At 48.0% G+C, this 15,667-nt stretch overlaps 2 protein-coding genes across 3 annotated transcripts in view; one reads left to right on the top strand and one right to left on the bottom strand.

The window, feature by feature from the left end:
* VILL (villin like) overlaps positions 1–6,072 on the top strand; it is a 34,451-nt gene extending 28,379 nt beyond the window's left edge. The window contains exons 17-21 of the mRNA XM_041408576.1: positions 283–471; positions 2,173–2,241; positions 2,856–2,867; positions 3,117–3,389; positions 4,678–6,072. Coding sequence (XP_041264510.1) covers positions 283–471; positions 2,173–2,241; positions 2,856–2,867; positions 3,117–3,389; positions 4,678–4,791 — 657 coding nt within the window. The 3' untranslated portion in view covers positions 4,792–6,072. The remainder of the gene's footprint in view (positions 1–282; positions 472–2,172; positions 2,242–2,855; positions 2,868–3,116; positions 3,390–4,677) is intronic.
* A 498-nt stretch (positions 6,073–6,570) lies between these two features.
* PLCD1 (phospholipase C delta 1) overlaps positions 6,571–15,667 on the bottom strand; it is a 53,842-nt gene continuing 44,745 nt past the window's right edge. Inside the window, exons 10-15 of one of the 2 annotated variants that reach the window (XM_041408856.1) lie at positions 14,382–14,538; positions 13,974–14,090; positions 12,447–12,625; positions 11,815–11,947; positions 9,956–10,105; positions 6,571–9,529 (exon numbers count right to left, since the gene is read on the bottom strand). In XM_041408856.1, the coding sequence (XP_041264790.1) occupies positions 9,438–9,529; positions 9,956–10,105; positions 11,815–11,947; positions 12,447–12,625; positions 13,974–14,090; positions 14,382–14,538 (828 nt within the window). In that variant the 3' untranslated portion in view covers positions 6,571–9,437. The remainder of the gene's footprint in view (positions 9,530–9,955; positions 10,106–11,814; positions 11,948–12,446; positions 12,626–13,973; positions 14,091–14,381; positions 14,539–15,667) is intronic. The other variant, XM_041408857.1, reaches the window with a different exon arrangement.

Below are 15,667 nucleotides of genomic sequence, written 5' to 3'. Positions count from 1 at the left end.
TATGGCTTTAGTTGGTGTTTATTGAGTTGGATCTTGGCCCGTGACTGGGTTGAGCTACCTTGAAACGTACAAGAGCTGTCACCTGGAATATTTATGCTCCATGCCTGTCTCAAAAGTAAAATCTTCCTTGGCTGGGGGTAAATTTGGGCTCAGAATCACAGGGGACTGTTGGGAGAACACATTTCCAGTCTTGTCTCTGCTCGCACTGGCAGGGGAGAACAAACAACTGTGTCTGCACAGGTTCTGGTGCCTCACTGACCTTCAAACCTTCTCCCCTTGCAGATTTTCCTTTGGGTTGGCAAAGCCTCCAATGCCCAGGAGAGGAACGATGCCATTGCCTCAGCTAAGGAGTATCTCAAGACCCATCCAGCTGGGAGGGACCTGGCAACTCCCATCATCCTGGTGAAGCAGGGCTACGAACCCCTCAACTTCACAGGATGGTTCAACGCTTGGGACCCCTACAAATGGAGTGTAAGTTGCTGGAAAAGCCCTGTGGTGTTCTCAAGGGTATTGTTGTCAGTGAATACAGGATGCAAGGAGTGAAACCTCCCTAGGAAATGTCCTGAGCTTCACAAAATCATGGAATGGCTTGGGTTGGAAGGGGCCTTAAAGATCATCCAGTTCCAGCCCCCTGCCATGTGCAGGGACATGAGTTCCTGGTGCTGTCTGAGCAGCTTCTGCTCCTTCACCAATAAAAAAGTACCGGTGTGGTGAAAGAGAGGCTTTTGCAAACGTGCTTGAATTCACAATATTCATATTTTCATAAATATTAGGTTCCAAATCAAGTTTTTGATTTCAGCCAGAAAGAGGTGGGAACTATGAGTAGTAAAATCAAGTTCAGAGGGAAAACAGACACACCCACGTCATAAAGGAAAAAAAAAAAAAAACAAACCAAAGCAACAGAAGTTTTTTGTTGAAAGTGCAGCCACAGAAGCAAATTTATGAGCCAGCTTTAAGGGCAAACTGTGGTGAAGTGAAAGATGTGAGCAAACAGGTCTCATGTTCAGGTTTTTGGAAAGCCCATCAGAGCTCAGGAGCTCCTGAGCAAGGCCAGCCTTGGTCTCTGCACAGCAGCCTGCAAAAGCAGAGTTACAAGTACCAGCTCCTCCTTATGTAGAAATGGAAACCTCCAAGAGATGACTGGGAAGGAAAAATTCCTTTCTCCACTCTTTCCCCAGGAGTCCACACTGCAGGAAAACTCTTACAGAGATATTTTATTTCCTGTATCTGGGTTTGCATTGTCTTTCTTCCCAATCCATGTGGTGGTGGATCCAGTCTTGACAGCTGCATCTGGAGAGATAAGACAGCAACTCACAGTGACCCTTAAAATATGTTGATGCTTAGAACAAAGGTCAAAACTTGTGGGTTTGTTTTATTTTTTTTTTCCTGAGAACTGCTGAAAAACAAGGATACAGCTCATAAAAAATATGTGCCTCTAAAAATATCCCCTGTAGGCAGCTTCAGCAACTACAGACAAGCCATCCAAACTGTTGACATCCCAGAAACATCTGGTGTGTGTTCTTTGCTCAGTTTTGGGTCTAAATCTGTTTTCTCTGCAGTCCGTGTGTTTATGTTGCTTGTTCTTGTTGGGAAACTTTGTTGGATGATTCTGTTAAGAACTGACATCTCCTGGCTGCTTAGAAAAACACAGTCATGAGCTTTGCCAATTTATCTAGCATATTCCATTTTTTAAATAAAAAATAAGAGGTATCTGGTAATACATGGCACCTAATTACAAGAAGTAAGGACTCGAGGCTTTGAAAAAATATGTTGTTTGAGCTAAATGAATCGGGAAAGTTGGAAAAAAGGAATACTTTCAGGCATTGCAAGATTCATCAGAAATGTAAAAGGTTTAAATCCAACAGTAAATATTATTTCTCTTCATTTGCCTTCTGCTCCAAAGTCTTTAAATTTCCTGGTTTCACCTTTTACTGTACAACTAAAAAGGCTGAAGTCCATTTTTTTTTCTTTGTTTTCAAGTGAGAGCTCAGATTCTTCTGATTGCAGGGGCTGAGGTTCGCAGGAGCTGCCACATCAGTGGCCATCACTGGGGTTTAAAATTCTGGATCTCCTGAGCCAGGAGTGTGGACTTAAGACCCAGGAGTGTGGGTTAGAGACCAGGAGTCTGGGCTGAAGGCAGCCCATGGCTCTCACAACTGTCTTTCCCTTTAGGATGGCAAGTCGTACGAGGAAATGAAGAACAGCTTGGGAGACGTGTCGGCCATCTCCGAGATCAAAGTGGTGAGTTGTGTCTTGGCCATACAAGTAGGAAACACCTGGGTTCACACACCACCACATCCCCCAGCCTGTTTGCACCAAGGAGGGGACACCAGCATCAGGGCAGAGATGGGAGCCTCAGGCTGCCAGCATCAGAGCTGTGGGAAGCAGAGGGAGATGTGATAAATTACCCACAAATACACCCAGACCTGCTGGGCCTTTTCCAGTCCTGCCCAGAGGCATCTATGAGCAGGACATTGTCCAGCTGCTCTAATGCAGAACATATTAAGGTGTGTGCAGCTCTTAGAGGGTGTAGTTAAGTGTTTTGTGAATAGTTTGCAGTGGTGGACCCCTTGAGACCTCAAACAAGGGTCCCCTGGTCAAGAAGGGCATGGCCCAGCGGGGGATCCTCCAAAGTAAATGAGGTCCCAGCAGTCCCAAATGCCATTGTCACATGGGTCAGTTCTGCCCTGGGCAGGGTCAGGATGGAGGCTGGAAGGAAGTGGCAGGTTTGGATGAGGTGAGATGGCTCATCAGGGAGGGATGTGCAGGTAATTTAGATGTTTTAGACATGGTAGACATCTAACCTCACCTTCTGTCGTCCCACATGTGCCTTCCCCTGATGTTATCTTGAGAAGAATGAGACTGCTGTAAGTATCCTCAGTTCTTTGTAAGAGCTCTCACTAGTGTGTGCTTTTAGCAGTCCTAACACCAAGGTGTAGCATTTACAGAGGCACTGCACTAACACTTTAGTTGGGACTTTCCCCTTGCTGCTTTGGAGCTACAGATAGTCTCTGCCAGAAATAGTCCCCCTCAACCCCAGCAGGAAGATCCTGGGCTCATCCCCAATTTGCTCTGCCAGAGCATCTCATCATAACGTGTTTTCCTCCGTTTGGCAGGACCTGAACAACCTCAGCTTGAACAGGAGAACCCTCAGCGCAACCAGCCTGGCTGGTTCAGCTACAGCAAATGCCTCCTCGGAGTACAAATCTCACTTCAGCCACAGTGACAGCAACAGCAGCAACTACAACAGCAGCAGCAACAACTACAACAGCCACAGCCACAGCAGCCCTACCACGGTGCCCAACGGGGAAGGGATTTACTCCCGAGAGGTGCTGATGCACAGAACGGTGGATGAGCTTCCCGAAGGCGTGGATCCCACTAAAAAAGAGGTAACAGCATTGCTGCTTTGGTACCTTTCTAACTTAACCTGCAACTGGCCACCATGCTTTAGGCCACCAAGTCCTGTTCAGACTCAAGGGGACACTGCCAGGACACACAGATGTCACCAAAAGCAGGAGATTTGTGTGAGGAAGTTCATAGGACCATAGAATGGGCTGGGTTGGAAGGGACCTTAAAGATGGTCTAGTTCCAAACCCCTGCTGTGGAAAGGGACACCTTGTGGTGGTTTTAGCATAGTTGAAGTAATTATGGGGTTCCTATGGCAGAAAAGAAAAAAAAAAGGAAAAAAGTAAAAAAAAAAATTAAGTAGTAATTTTTGCAAAATGTTTTCTTCTGGTAGAGTTGTTTTGCTCTGCCACCCAACTTCTGTCCTCAGAGGGACAGGCGGACAAGGTGACACAGCTGAGAACTAAGCCAGAATTTGCATTTTACTTGAGCTGTAGGGTAGATGCTTTAACTTGAAACTCTTCCCAGAAGGGATGGTTTGGTTTTTTTTTTAATTGTCAGAGAGCTTGCATTTCAGCAATTTTCAATTTCAGAAGAAATTACACATCCCAGATTTCCAGTCAGCCCAAGGATTTTGGCAGTGTCTGCAGCTGAATCCAAGCAAGCTGATGGGGGGGGGACAGAGTATTGATTCCCTCTATTCCCTGTAATCCTTGTTTGACCAATGTCTTGCCCAACTGATCTGGCAAAGGCCAACATCCACCGCCAGAGCCGTGATCCACAGCTGGGCTCTACGCTCTACATGGGTTCTTCTACCCAAAATACCAGGAAAATCTCAACCTCCCATTCCCACAGGGCCTTTGTCAGCATCCCTGATGAGCCTGCTTTCTGCAAACCCTGTATTTCCAGCAATGGGAGTGAACATTTCCAGTGAATATTTTAGGGGAGGGGACTGAGTGAGGGGGAGATGCTTTCACTGTGAATCACTGCCTAAAACTCTGGCCAGCAGAACTTCCCTGGTGGACCATAAATTGTCCTGGCCACAGTATGATCTGCAGGGGCTAAATTCCAGCCAGAGCATGCTAACTCCTCAAAACTGGAACATCTCTTAGGGCTGGTGGGTTTTTATTCCCCTGGTGCTTTGGGAAGTGGGATGAGGAGCAGTCGGCTGGGATGTTGCATTTCCCAGCACAAGGACAGGGAGCTGAACAGGAGCTCTTGGTCTGGAGTCAGAGGTCAGCACTGGCACAGTGGGGAGGGGATGCAGCCATGGGGGTGTCCAGGCTCTGCAAAAGCCAAAGCTGACCTGTCCTTTCTCTCTCCTCACTGCAGTGCTATCTCTCCGATGCTGATTTCCACGATATCTTTGGGAAGTCCAAGGATGAGTTCTACCAGATGCCCAAATGGAAGCAGCAGAATGAGAAGAAACAATTTGGACTCTTCTGAGACTGCAGGGGGCATGTGATGACTCTGGGACCAGTCCCTGCTCCCTTAGGAGCTGCAGGAAAGAAGTGCAGGCATTTCCTCAATGATCCCAACCCAGCACCCCAATCCAACACAGTTATTCCAGCAGCCACTGTTCAGGGCATGGCTCCTTTCTCCCTGCAAACCCAGAACTCCAGGAGGAGTTCTGCTGCTGCTGCTCCTTCTTTTTCAGGAGCAGCTTGACAGGATGTTTTTGCCTCTTCCTGACACTTTATTGCTGATAGCCATGAAGACAAGTGCGTGCCACACAACTGCATTGTAGCCTCATCTTTCCTCTCCTTTTTGCAAATTGCCACATGCACGAGGCCATGATCTTCCTTCATTTGTAGAAGTTTAAAGTTAGTCAAGACAAAGGCCATTTGCAGCTGCTGTGTGAATTCTGGGTGGGGAGAGGAGGGAGAAGCCCTCAGAGGATGGAGAGGGAGCCCTGAGGTCAGGAAAAAGCCAGATGCCTGATGAGGAACTCTGTGGAGTGACACCAGACAGTTCTGCCCCTTCTCACCTTGTAGAACAACTGCTCACCAAAAAAACAGCAAGAATCAGTTCCAGATTAACATGTATAGCCCAGGACAGGTAAAACACATGAGAACCTGGTTTGGGGGGAAAAAAGCACTTATTATGAGCATATTTATTGGCACATTATTAGTTTCCAGAGGATGACACTGAAGGCTAGACACAAATACTGATTTTTGACTGCCAGACAAGATTCTGTCTACTTTTTTTCTCATTCAGACAGCATCTGCAATCTCACCTGGCCTCCCTGACTGTGGCCAGGTGAATGTCAGAGTCCACCTGGCCAGAGACCAGAGGCTTGAGGAAGCCAGGAGGGTTTTGGGTATGACATGAGGCAGAGGGTGTCCTACTGAAGCTTTTATCAGGGCTCCATCCCTGTGATGTCCAGGGGGCTGAGTGCTGGTTCCACACTGTGGGATCAGTCTGACTGGGGAGGGCAGTGGGAAATGTGAGCAATCAGTGATTGCAGGATCAAACTGTAAGCTAAGGGAAGAAACACCATCTTAAAAGCTCAGACAATGTGGGTTTGCAGCTTTACTCCATTTCCAACCTGATCAGTGATTCCAAATAAACATCCAGCAGCAGCACTGTAAGTGTCCTTGATCAGCATGGGGGGTGGGATGGCAGCAGATAAAAGCTCTGCAGGGCCACAGATCCTTCAAACACCTGGTGATCAATGGAATTTTGGATTTTTTTGAAAAGAAAACAAACTGAGGAGGTGGGGCCCCTTCTGTTCCCAAAGTCTAGGTAGCTCGGGCCGTTTGTCCCCCCATGCCCACGTACCCTGCTCCTGAAGCCCTCGTTGGCAGTGGGCAGCAGTACCTGGCAGTTCAGCAGCTGGCCTGACTGCCCAGCCCTGCTGCAGGGATGTGGGCATGGAGCTGGGGAGCTCCAGGCTGTTAACTGAGGGGCAAAGAGTTCTCACTCGACATCCAGGACCACATCATTGTGCAGAAGTGTCACAGTTTGGTTGGGCTGGAGAATTTTGTGTTTAAGAATTGGTAGTTAATTCAAATAAACCCCAACCCCATTGTTTTGTCCCTGTTCCTACCACCACTTCATCCCATTTCTGCTTGAGAGTCCAGCCCAAAACCCACTGGAACACCCTGTGCAGAGTAAGTTGAGCATCAAGCAGAGACACAAATCAGCTGAATTACCTGTGATTGCTCCCGTTGTGTTCACAAGAGATGCAATCAGCGCACGTTACCCGTGTTTCAACCTCTGTTGCCCCCGCTGGAATCAGCAATATTTGCCTTGCCTTGTTGAGGAGTGCTGCTGCCAGCTCCCAAATTAATGAGTTGCATGTGCTCCTCAGTAAGATGCAGGAATGCCACCTACCTGTGGGCCTAACGAGCTCCACACAATCAAATGAAGACCAGCCAAAATACAGTCAGATTATAGAGATTAGGCTGTTTTTCTGCAAATTCCTTTAATTTCTGTGGCCACCACACTCACCAACACACTGGAGTGCTCCTGCCAGCACTCAGGAACCAGCCTGGGATTTCACAGACCACAGAGCCTTCTGATACCTGGGCCTGATGGAAACTGCTGAGTTGCTTTTACTCCCCACCTCTGATTTTTGAAAGATCCTCTCCCACCTCTTCCCTTTGGTGCCTTTTTGCTGGGATGTTGGTGGCCATGTCCTGTTTCTGCTGCTCTTTTCCTCAGAGCTCTTCCCTCCAGTGGGGCTCCAGCACTTCTTGATCTGATCAGAGATGAGCTCACGTGATAACAACATGGATGTGTCCCTTCTTTTGGGGAGAGAGACCTTGCAGCATTGTCACCATGCCCTGCCCACCCCATTTCCATCTCAGCTCATTTCCCACCTGGCTATAGTAGCTTTCCCCAACTGTTCCCATTTGATAAGGGATGTGTTTTCATCCTATGGATCTTGCCTGCCTTTAAGTGCAAAACAAGCAGAGGAAAACCCAGCCTCTCTGTGCAATCCATCCAAGCCCACCCTGACCCTGGCCACCTGGTCCTCCACTTCTCTAGTGCCAGCCACAGCAGGCTTTAGCCCAGTAATCCAACTGAAATCTAATCCTGCCACCCAAAAAAGGCGAGTAATAAATTCACAGCCAACCCAGCAGGCTGATCTGACCTCACAGAGGAACAGAATCACAGAGTGGTTTGCATTGGGAGGGACCTTGAAGATCATTCAGTTCCAACCTCCTGGCATGGACAGGAACACCTTACACTATCCCAGTTTGCTCAGAGCCCCTGCCAAAGTGGCCTTGAACATTCCCAGTGATGGGGCATCCACAGCTTCTCTGGGAAACCCCTTCCAGTGCCTCACTGCTCTCACAGGGAAGAATTTCTTTCTAATTTTCCCCACAAGAGCTGGTGTTGATACAAGTGAGGGGGCAGGAGCATTTCTTACCACCTTCACCTCTGCTTTCCATCCCATGGCTCTCTAAAACAAAGTGCTGAGAGCACACTGGCAGCAGGGACCAAAATCAGGCTGTCCCTGGGGGGATGTTTCATCCTTGGCCTTCAAATGTGTCCCCAAAATGTGCCTCATCCCAGAGGTGACCTGGGAGAGCTCGTGTCACTGCAGGGGCCCCTGCTCTGCCTCACTGGCCACTCTTGAGCTCTTCCAGCTGGCTGGTTGTTAATGCAATATCAGCCCTTGAGGTGTGGGTTTAATTCACATTTAATCTGGCAGTGGTTTACATCACACAGTATTGTAGTCAAGAGGAAAAATCAATGTGTCCAGCAATGTTTACTGCAGCATAACAAACTCCAGGGAGGGCTAAAAGAAACCCAGCTTTGCAGAGGGCCTAAGAATCACTAAATCCAGGGTATTTTGGACTAAAAAAAATAAGATGACCAGAGTATGCTTAAAAGGACATTAACATCTTTGGTATCAGCCCCTTGTCTTCACCACCAGGGATCAAAACCCCCAGGAATCCTGATAATTTAAGAAATCAAGCAGGTCTATCTCCAAATTCACACATGTTGCATTCAAGTAGGACAGGGAGGCAAATAGTGACAAGTAATTGAATGCTTCCAGAATTTGTTTTAAACTTTTAATAGTCTAACATACTGTTAGCAACATGGTTGGCACTTCAAAATATATATTATTTTATTTCAACAATATTCCCTTAACTCTGTAGTTCTACTTGAAGACAAATCACTCGTTGCCATAAATACTGTGTTGTTCTCAAAACATTCTTGTGCTGGGTTACCTCTGCAGTGCAACTGGGACCTCCTAGCACTTACAACATCTACTTCCTCTCTGTTAAAAAATGACTTTTTTTTTCTGTAAAAACACAAACAAAGTTTTACTGTATTAAAAAAAAAAAAAAAAAAAGAAAAGAAGAAGAAAAAAAAAAGCCCTGCTGGCAGTTGAGCATGTTCCCACTGTCTCTGGCAAAAGACCTTCTCTGAGGTCCCTTTGAGTGGGTTTCACTTTGGGTCAGAGGGAAATCTGCTCTTCGGCAGCTTCTTTCTCCTTCACAGGATGAGAGCTAGGCTTCGAATGCAAAGTGGCCTGGCTGAGAGCCAGGCACACAGGCAGAGTAGTGCTCATGTATTTTTTATTACAACACAAAAGGAAACTCGGGTTACATAACACGGGGCTTTGTAGTGCAGCTTTCTTTTTTAATCTGTAACAGAAAGGAGGGGAATGGTGTCCCCATTTAGGGCTTCATATGGTGAAAGATGGCTGACACCTGCAGTTGCAAGCAGCCACCTGGCACCTGGCCACTGACTGCAGTGCTGAGGGAGACTTTTCCTTGCACAGATGTTGGGTGCTTTGCCCAGATGCCTGACCAAGCCCAACCAAGAGCTGTACTTCACTAAAAAAGGAGTCCCTATCCTCTCGCTAAAAGCAACATCTAAAAAATCGAAATAAAGTGAACTAAAACCACAGCTGGATTGGTTGAACAGGTACAAAAGGATTAATCTCATCAGCAGCATTAGGATGTTTCCAGCAGCAGGGAGAAGGTTGTTTCACATCAGGGATCCTACGGAGCACCGAGTGCTGCTCCAGGGAAGGTGCTGGGGACTGACCCTGCCACTGGCAGGGCTCGCACACTGAATTCCTTCCAGGTCTGTAAGGAGGCTGTCTGTGGCCTGGAGGAGCCAGGCTGCTAATCACAGTCCTGGATGTTGACGTAGACAAAGAGGGTGGAGGAGGAGTACGGGTCTCCATTCTTGGTCAGGAGATGGATGTGGCGGTAACCTGGAAGCAGAGACACAGATGGAAAATGGCCTTTAGTTCATTTGGAACAGTATTTGCTCATGTTTGTCAAGACCCTGCACAAACATCTCCCTGTCTCAGAGCATTTTGTCCCCATTTCCCACAGGGTCCTGAACAGGCAGGTCCCAGAGGCACAGCTCTGAGCATGGATAACACAAAGTGCCCAAACATCTCCCTGTCTCAGAGCATTTTGTCCCCATTTCCCACAGGGTCCTGAACAGGCAGGTCCCAGAGGCACAGCTCTGAGCATGGATAACACAAAGTGCCCAAGCCTCTGGTGACAAGAGACAACAGGTGCCCAAAATATCCACTCTGACCCCAGCTCTGATGGATCTGGACCACTCATCCAGGACACTGGAGCTTCCCAAAGGGCTCAGTGGCCATGAGGAGCAGGCAGCAGGGCCTTACCTTGCTTCAGACTCGTGAAGGGAAGCGTGTACTGCCCGATGAAGTCATTCTTGGTGGACATGTCAAAGTCCTCCACCACAAACCGGACCAGGGCAAGTGCAGGGATCTCTATGTCAAATGTAAACTCTTCATTCCAGTTTGGGTTAAAGCCTGGGCAACACAGACAAGGATGGAGGTCAGAGATGTCAGCAGTAATGGTGGTCTGAGGTGTTTGCAAATGGATGGAGACTTTTCCTGACTGTCAACCTACTCTGACCTAGACCAAGGCTCTTAGAAGGTGCCAAGAGCCTTGTTCCCAGCTTTGATACTGTGATTTGCTGCCTGGAATTAATAAATCCTTCAGCTTGGGCTGTTCACTGCAGACCTTGGTCCTACTAAGGAGTGAGAAGCAGGACAGGGGAGGAACTCAGCTCTGCTCCACAGGCTCTTGCTGGGTGGTACATGGATGTCTTTGGTTGCCTTTGGACCAGATGCAAACTTTTATAGCCCTAAATCAGAGGAGGGAAGAGAGGAAAGCTGTGCTTTTATATTGAGACAGCCTTCTGGGGCCTTAAGCCTCTCCAACTGCTTGAGATAATCCATCTAAGCACCACTCTGTGCCCCAATTTCCCTGTCTGCAAGAAAAGTTAATGAGGAATGTCTGATTACAAAAAAGCATAATCAAGTCTGGATAAGGGTCACGTGGTCCAGAATCACAAAGCAAACAAAGCTGAGACCGACACACATGAAATGTAGAGCAAGCTCAGTGCCCTCTCTCCAGGCCATGGCAGGTGCAGTGTCAATAAACCACTCCCCAGAAGCAAACAGGAAAGAATTTCCTGCTGGAAACCCTACTGCCTGTGCAGAGCAGAGACCAAGGACAGCAACATGTCACCTGGAGCCTGCTGGTCCTGCAGGGTTTGTGAGTGATTCAGCAGGAGACAGGGATCTTTCATCTAGCCCTGAAGGTGCTGAGATGGGCCTGGGGTGTCTTTATTGTTTGATCTGCTTTCCACAAGGCAGCACTTATCATTCCAGCATGAATCCAGTATTGTTCCAGCTAGGGAAGGGCTGGCCATGGGGCTGGGAGTGCTCAGCAGCCCTGAGGAACAGGCCTGGCAGGTCTGAAATGTTCCCTACACAACTTTCACTTGACAGGCTGTAAAAATTATTGTAGGTGACGGAAATGGCCATGAGCTTTAGGAGCCAGGCCAGACTTATTCAAACAGGAAAGAGGAAAAGGGAAACATTGTTAGCAGGCAGGAAAATATGCACCAGCTTTCCAGTGCTTGGCTCTTACTCCGCACAGAAAAGAAGAGTGTGTGTGTGTTTGTGCAGAAGGCCATAATATTCCAACCCTCAGTGCACAGAGGGAAGTCACAGCCATGTCTGACTGGTAAGAAATGGTCCCCCAGGTTCTGAGATATTCAGAATTATCTGGGTAATACCATGAGGAGCTTGAGTAAACTTTGTGTGGCCCTACTTTAGGCAGAGGCTGGAACAGACACTTCTGAAGTTCCTTGCAACATCAATCTTTTGTGAGTTTGTGACACTTCTGGGGTGCAATCAGCCCCACAAGAAAGCTTCCTCTGGGAAGAACCTGGTGAGAACCCCTGCACACCATGTCAAATCCAACTGCATGGAGGTAAAAGAGCACTTCCAAAGCTCTAGCTCTGCAAATCTGGCAGCCAGTCACGCAGCTGATGTTGTTTTACAGGGAATTTCTGTCTCCAAACTGAAGAAGAACAACACCTCAAGTATCTGCTTAGTGTGGGCAGGATTGGGTGCCCCGGGCAGGTGTGCCCACAGGGCAGCAGCCTTGCCAAGGAACACTAAAGGTTCCTGCTCATGGGAGCAGAGCTGGGAGGAAACCCTCTCACCATTGTTCTCGATGACTTTGGTCTGCTTCTTGTTGTTGTCCTGCTGGACACCGTGGATCTCTATCGTCACCTTGGGATCCACAATGGAGTTTTTGCTTTTGTTCACCTTTGGCAGCTGCTGACCAGAGATTATCTGTGGAGGAAACAGGGGAAGGGGTCAGGACATCATTAGGAGAGGGGGCTCCCTGGAGGATTCCCTCTCCTTCCCCAGGAGTGAAAGGCTGGTGCTGCCCTTCCAAAGCTGGTGCTGTGACATCCTTCAGAGGAAGCTGTCATGAGCTAAAGCACCTAAGGAACCCTGCTCCAGCCCAGCCAGCTGGCTTTGGGACAGGCAACTTTTCTGAGTGTCCCCACAGTGCTCAGCTGGTACTTGGGAACACCAGAGGTGATTGCTGATTGCATCTCTGCCTGCAGAGTTCTGGAAGGACAGCACATGTTGTCATTAACCTATTGCCCAACATTAAATATGTGAGTAGATCCCTGGAGGATCCAAGTCCTTGAGAGCCCCCAGATGTGGGAAATCAGAAGGTTAGACAACATTGAAGGTAGGACCAGAAGAAGGAGAAGGTACAATCTACACCCACCCCCCAAAAGTGGATGTTACTGAGATGTTTTCCAAATTTTATTCTTACTTTAAGCAGCAGCTTCTTCTTTGTCCCCCACGTTCCTTCTATGATGGATTTTGGATTGAATTTGGTTTGTTCATCCCGGAGGAATTCCGGCTTTAAGACATACCCAGAAAAGCCATTGTCCTGGAACCGGCCCTGGTACACATCCATTTCTGTGCCTGCTGTCTGGAAATTTAGGGCGACTGCAACATAAACAAATAACTTCAGTCACTCAGATAAATCAATAGGAATCTTTTCATGTTAATTCTGTCCACATGAAACTGCACTTCATGGACATAAACATTGGCTTTTCCACGCTTCAAAGAAGAGTGGTAAACTCTGACCCTCACAGCCTGCTAACCCTGAGCATTTCTTGCATTTAGAGATGACAGAGATGAGGAGCCATTACAGCCATCCCGCTTTTCCCAGGATCAAAAATTGTCCTGCAAGGAATTTATGCTACCTGGAACAAGCACTTCTTTTAGATAAACCTTTTCATTTCTATGCTGAAGGAGTTCTCTCATGCAGTGAAGCCAGCAAATCCATCTCAGATCATTTCTCTGGCTACTTAGCCTCATTATAAAATCTCCTTTCTAGCCCAGAGCTGCCTGTTTTCATTTGCCATCCTGAGGGGCATTGATGCCTCTGTTGTTTGGACTGGAGAGCTCCTCATTGTCTGAACTCCTCAGGTGGCAGCACAGAAGCTGTGATCAAATCACCTCTTCACTGTCTACTGCCCAAAATAGATTAAGCCTCACTGCTGTCCTAACACCAGGGGCATTCCTTGTATTCTTCCCAATTTGTCGATACCTTTTTTAAAGGCACTGATGTAAAACCTGGAACAGTCTCTGTGAACAGCATCACTGATACCACACAGGGAGGGCACATGGACCCCAGCAGCTCCTCAGTGCTCCCTTGATTTCCTCAAGGATGATTTTAAACTCTTTAGCAACATCTAAAACATCCCTTAAGACACAGAAATTTATCCTGATTACATTTCCTTCATACATGGTCATACTTGAAGGCTGAGAACAATTTAAGGCCCTCCCCTATTTTTCCACCTGCAGCAAGGTTTTGATAACTGCAGCACACTGATTTTCCTGGGAGCTGAAAGTACTCAGGGCTTCTAGAAAATCTTATTTTGCATGCCCAAATAGTGGATTCGGGTCTGGCCTTCCTGAATCCCATGGGAAATGATGGTGCCTCCCAAGGACTGTCCTGAGGCCAGACAGGGCAAGGGGTGCTACCTGTGCCCCACGGGGGCTGCAGGACCCACAGAGTTCATGCTCCCTCCTCCTCTGTTAAATGGCAACAGCTCTGTTGACAGTGAAACTGCAGGGATTTGCACATTAATGTGCAAAAAAGCCTCTCCTGATTGATTTGTGAGACAGAAGATGGTCCATGGAAAGTCACTGGGCATTGTTTGGAAAGCTGGTCTCTCCCAGTGACTGCTGAGCCTCTGGCTGCAAAGGGCTTGAGATTCTGCCTCAGCTGGAGCCCCTCCCCAGCCAGATCACAGGTGACCCCCTCCAGCCTCCCAGAGACACCCACCAATCTGGCAGCCAACATTCCACAGGTCCACGGGGCTGTAGTTGGAAGAATCCGTCCTCCAGCCTGCAGGGTAGATACGGCTCAGGTGCCTGATGTTGTGATGAATAAAACTGGTTCCTACAGAGAAAAGAAAAACCAGAACAAAATCATTCCTTTCAGTGGTGGAGCTACTTTTATCCCTTCTTGCCGCTGCTGTGTGCTCCCCTCTGCCTGGCAAGTCTGGCTGAATGGGAACCACCTGCAAAAATGCCCTTCTTGGTAACAGCCTCGAGGATATTAAATTCTTCCCACTTTTCTCAGTGACATGCTTGACCAAAGAGATCATCAGCCATGTCTTTGGGCTGCCTTTTCCACCAGCAGCTGTCCCTTTCTGGGGAGCAGGGACAGAGGAGGGCAGAGCACACGTACCAGACTCCTGGGCCAGTTTCAGAGCTTTGCTCTCCGAGAACGATGACATCTCGTAGAAAGCCCGAGGATGGTTGGGGTCATCAAAGCCTTCAAAGTGGACACTCTTGCAGTAGACAACTGTGTCTGACAGCTCCTTGGCCAGCTTCAAGGTGTCACTCTAAAAACAGGAGAGCGAGAGGTTTGTGGGGAGGTTTTGCTGTCGTGCTCCAAAGTGGTAATTGGGTTTTCTCTATAGGACCCCTGGGGCTTCTCTTCTCCAGCACTTCCAGCAGGAAAAGATGCACACTCTCAGTGGCTGCTGGTGTGCCCTCTGTGTCACCCTGTGCAGGAAAAGCTGGAAAAGGATTCCCCCTTTTTTGGTGGAATACCCTTCCTTGCTGCTCCCTGCAGGATCATTTCTATTTCAGCACCCACATCTGTCTCCAGGTGCTAAACTTTACAGCAGAGCCTTAGCAATGACTTTTCCATACTGTCCTGGTCCCAGGCATGCAAACCTGGAAATAAAAGGAATAAAAGGGTGTTTTGGCCTCTACAGAGCTTGGGCTTTTTTTCTCATTGAACTAGGAAGTTGTCACAATGCTTTGATGACTCCATAACCACATTTATTGGTGCAAGTGAGAGTCCCCAGCTCCCATCAGGGGCAAGAAAGGAAAGTGACAATGTCAAAATAATGTACAGGTGACTGACTAGAGATCAGAGAAATAAATGAGACCTACAAAGAGTGAGCAACTCATCAAAGGGAAATGTAGATCAGACCAGATCCAGAGGTAACACCAACATCTTTGCCATCAGTGGGGCTGAATGTGTCTGTGTCACCTTTGAAGCCACCCTGTGAGGGATATGGGCTTCACAAGGACCTGCACGCTGGAAAAATCCATTTCCTCACAAGATGGGGCAGAACACTTGTGTAAAGGCCAGCCTTTTCCTTCCAGAAATCATCATACAAATTGCTTTAGTAACTGGCCACCCCTTCCCCATAGATCTTCCCTCCCTCTCTCCCTCCTCCAGCTCAGAAACAAACAGCCAGTGGGGCTGCAGGCACATCCCAAAATGTGACTGGAAAAGCCAAAGTCATGACTGCCTAAAGGATTTCTGGAGATAAGACAGAGATTGAACATGTGTCCTTCCACTGCTTCGACAACTGCTATATGGTCTGTCCTTGCTGCAAGGTCCTCCAGTCTCATTTTAGAGAAAAAAGCCAACCTTTGTGCTTGGCTGGCTCTGCAAAATCTCTGTTTGTGCTTGGGACAGAGATCATTAAGCTGGGCAAGCACCAGGATCCTCAG

Source organism: Onychostruthus taczanowskii, unplaced genomic scaffold (genome assembly GCF_017590055.1).
Source record: "Onychostruthus taczanowskii isolate IOZ18803 unplaced genomic scaffold, ASM1759005v1 scaffold3, whole genome shotgun sequence".
Lineage (NCBI taxonomy): Eukaryota > Metazoa > Chordata > Aves > Passeriformes > Passeridae > Onychostruthus > Onychostruthus taczanowskii.
Note: the sequence above shows the minus strand (reverse complement) of the source record. Positions and strands in the feature narration are given on the sequence as shown.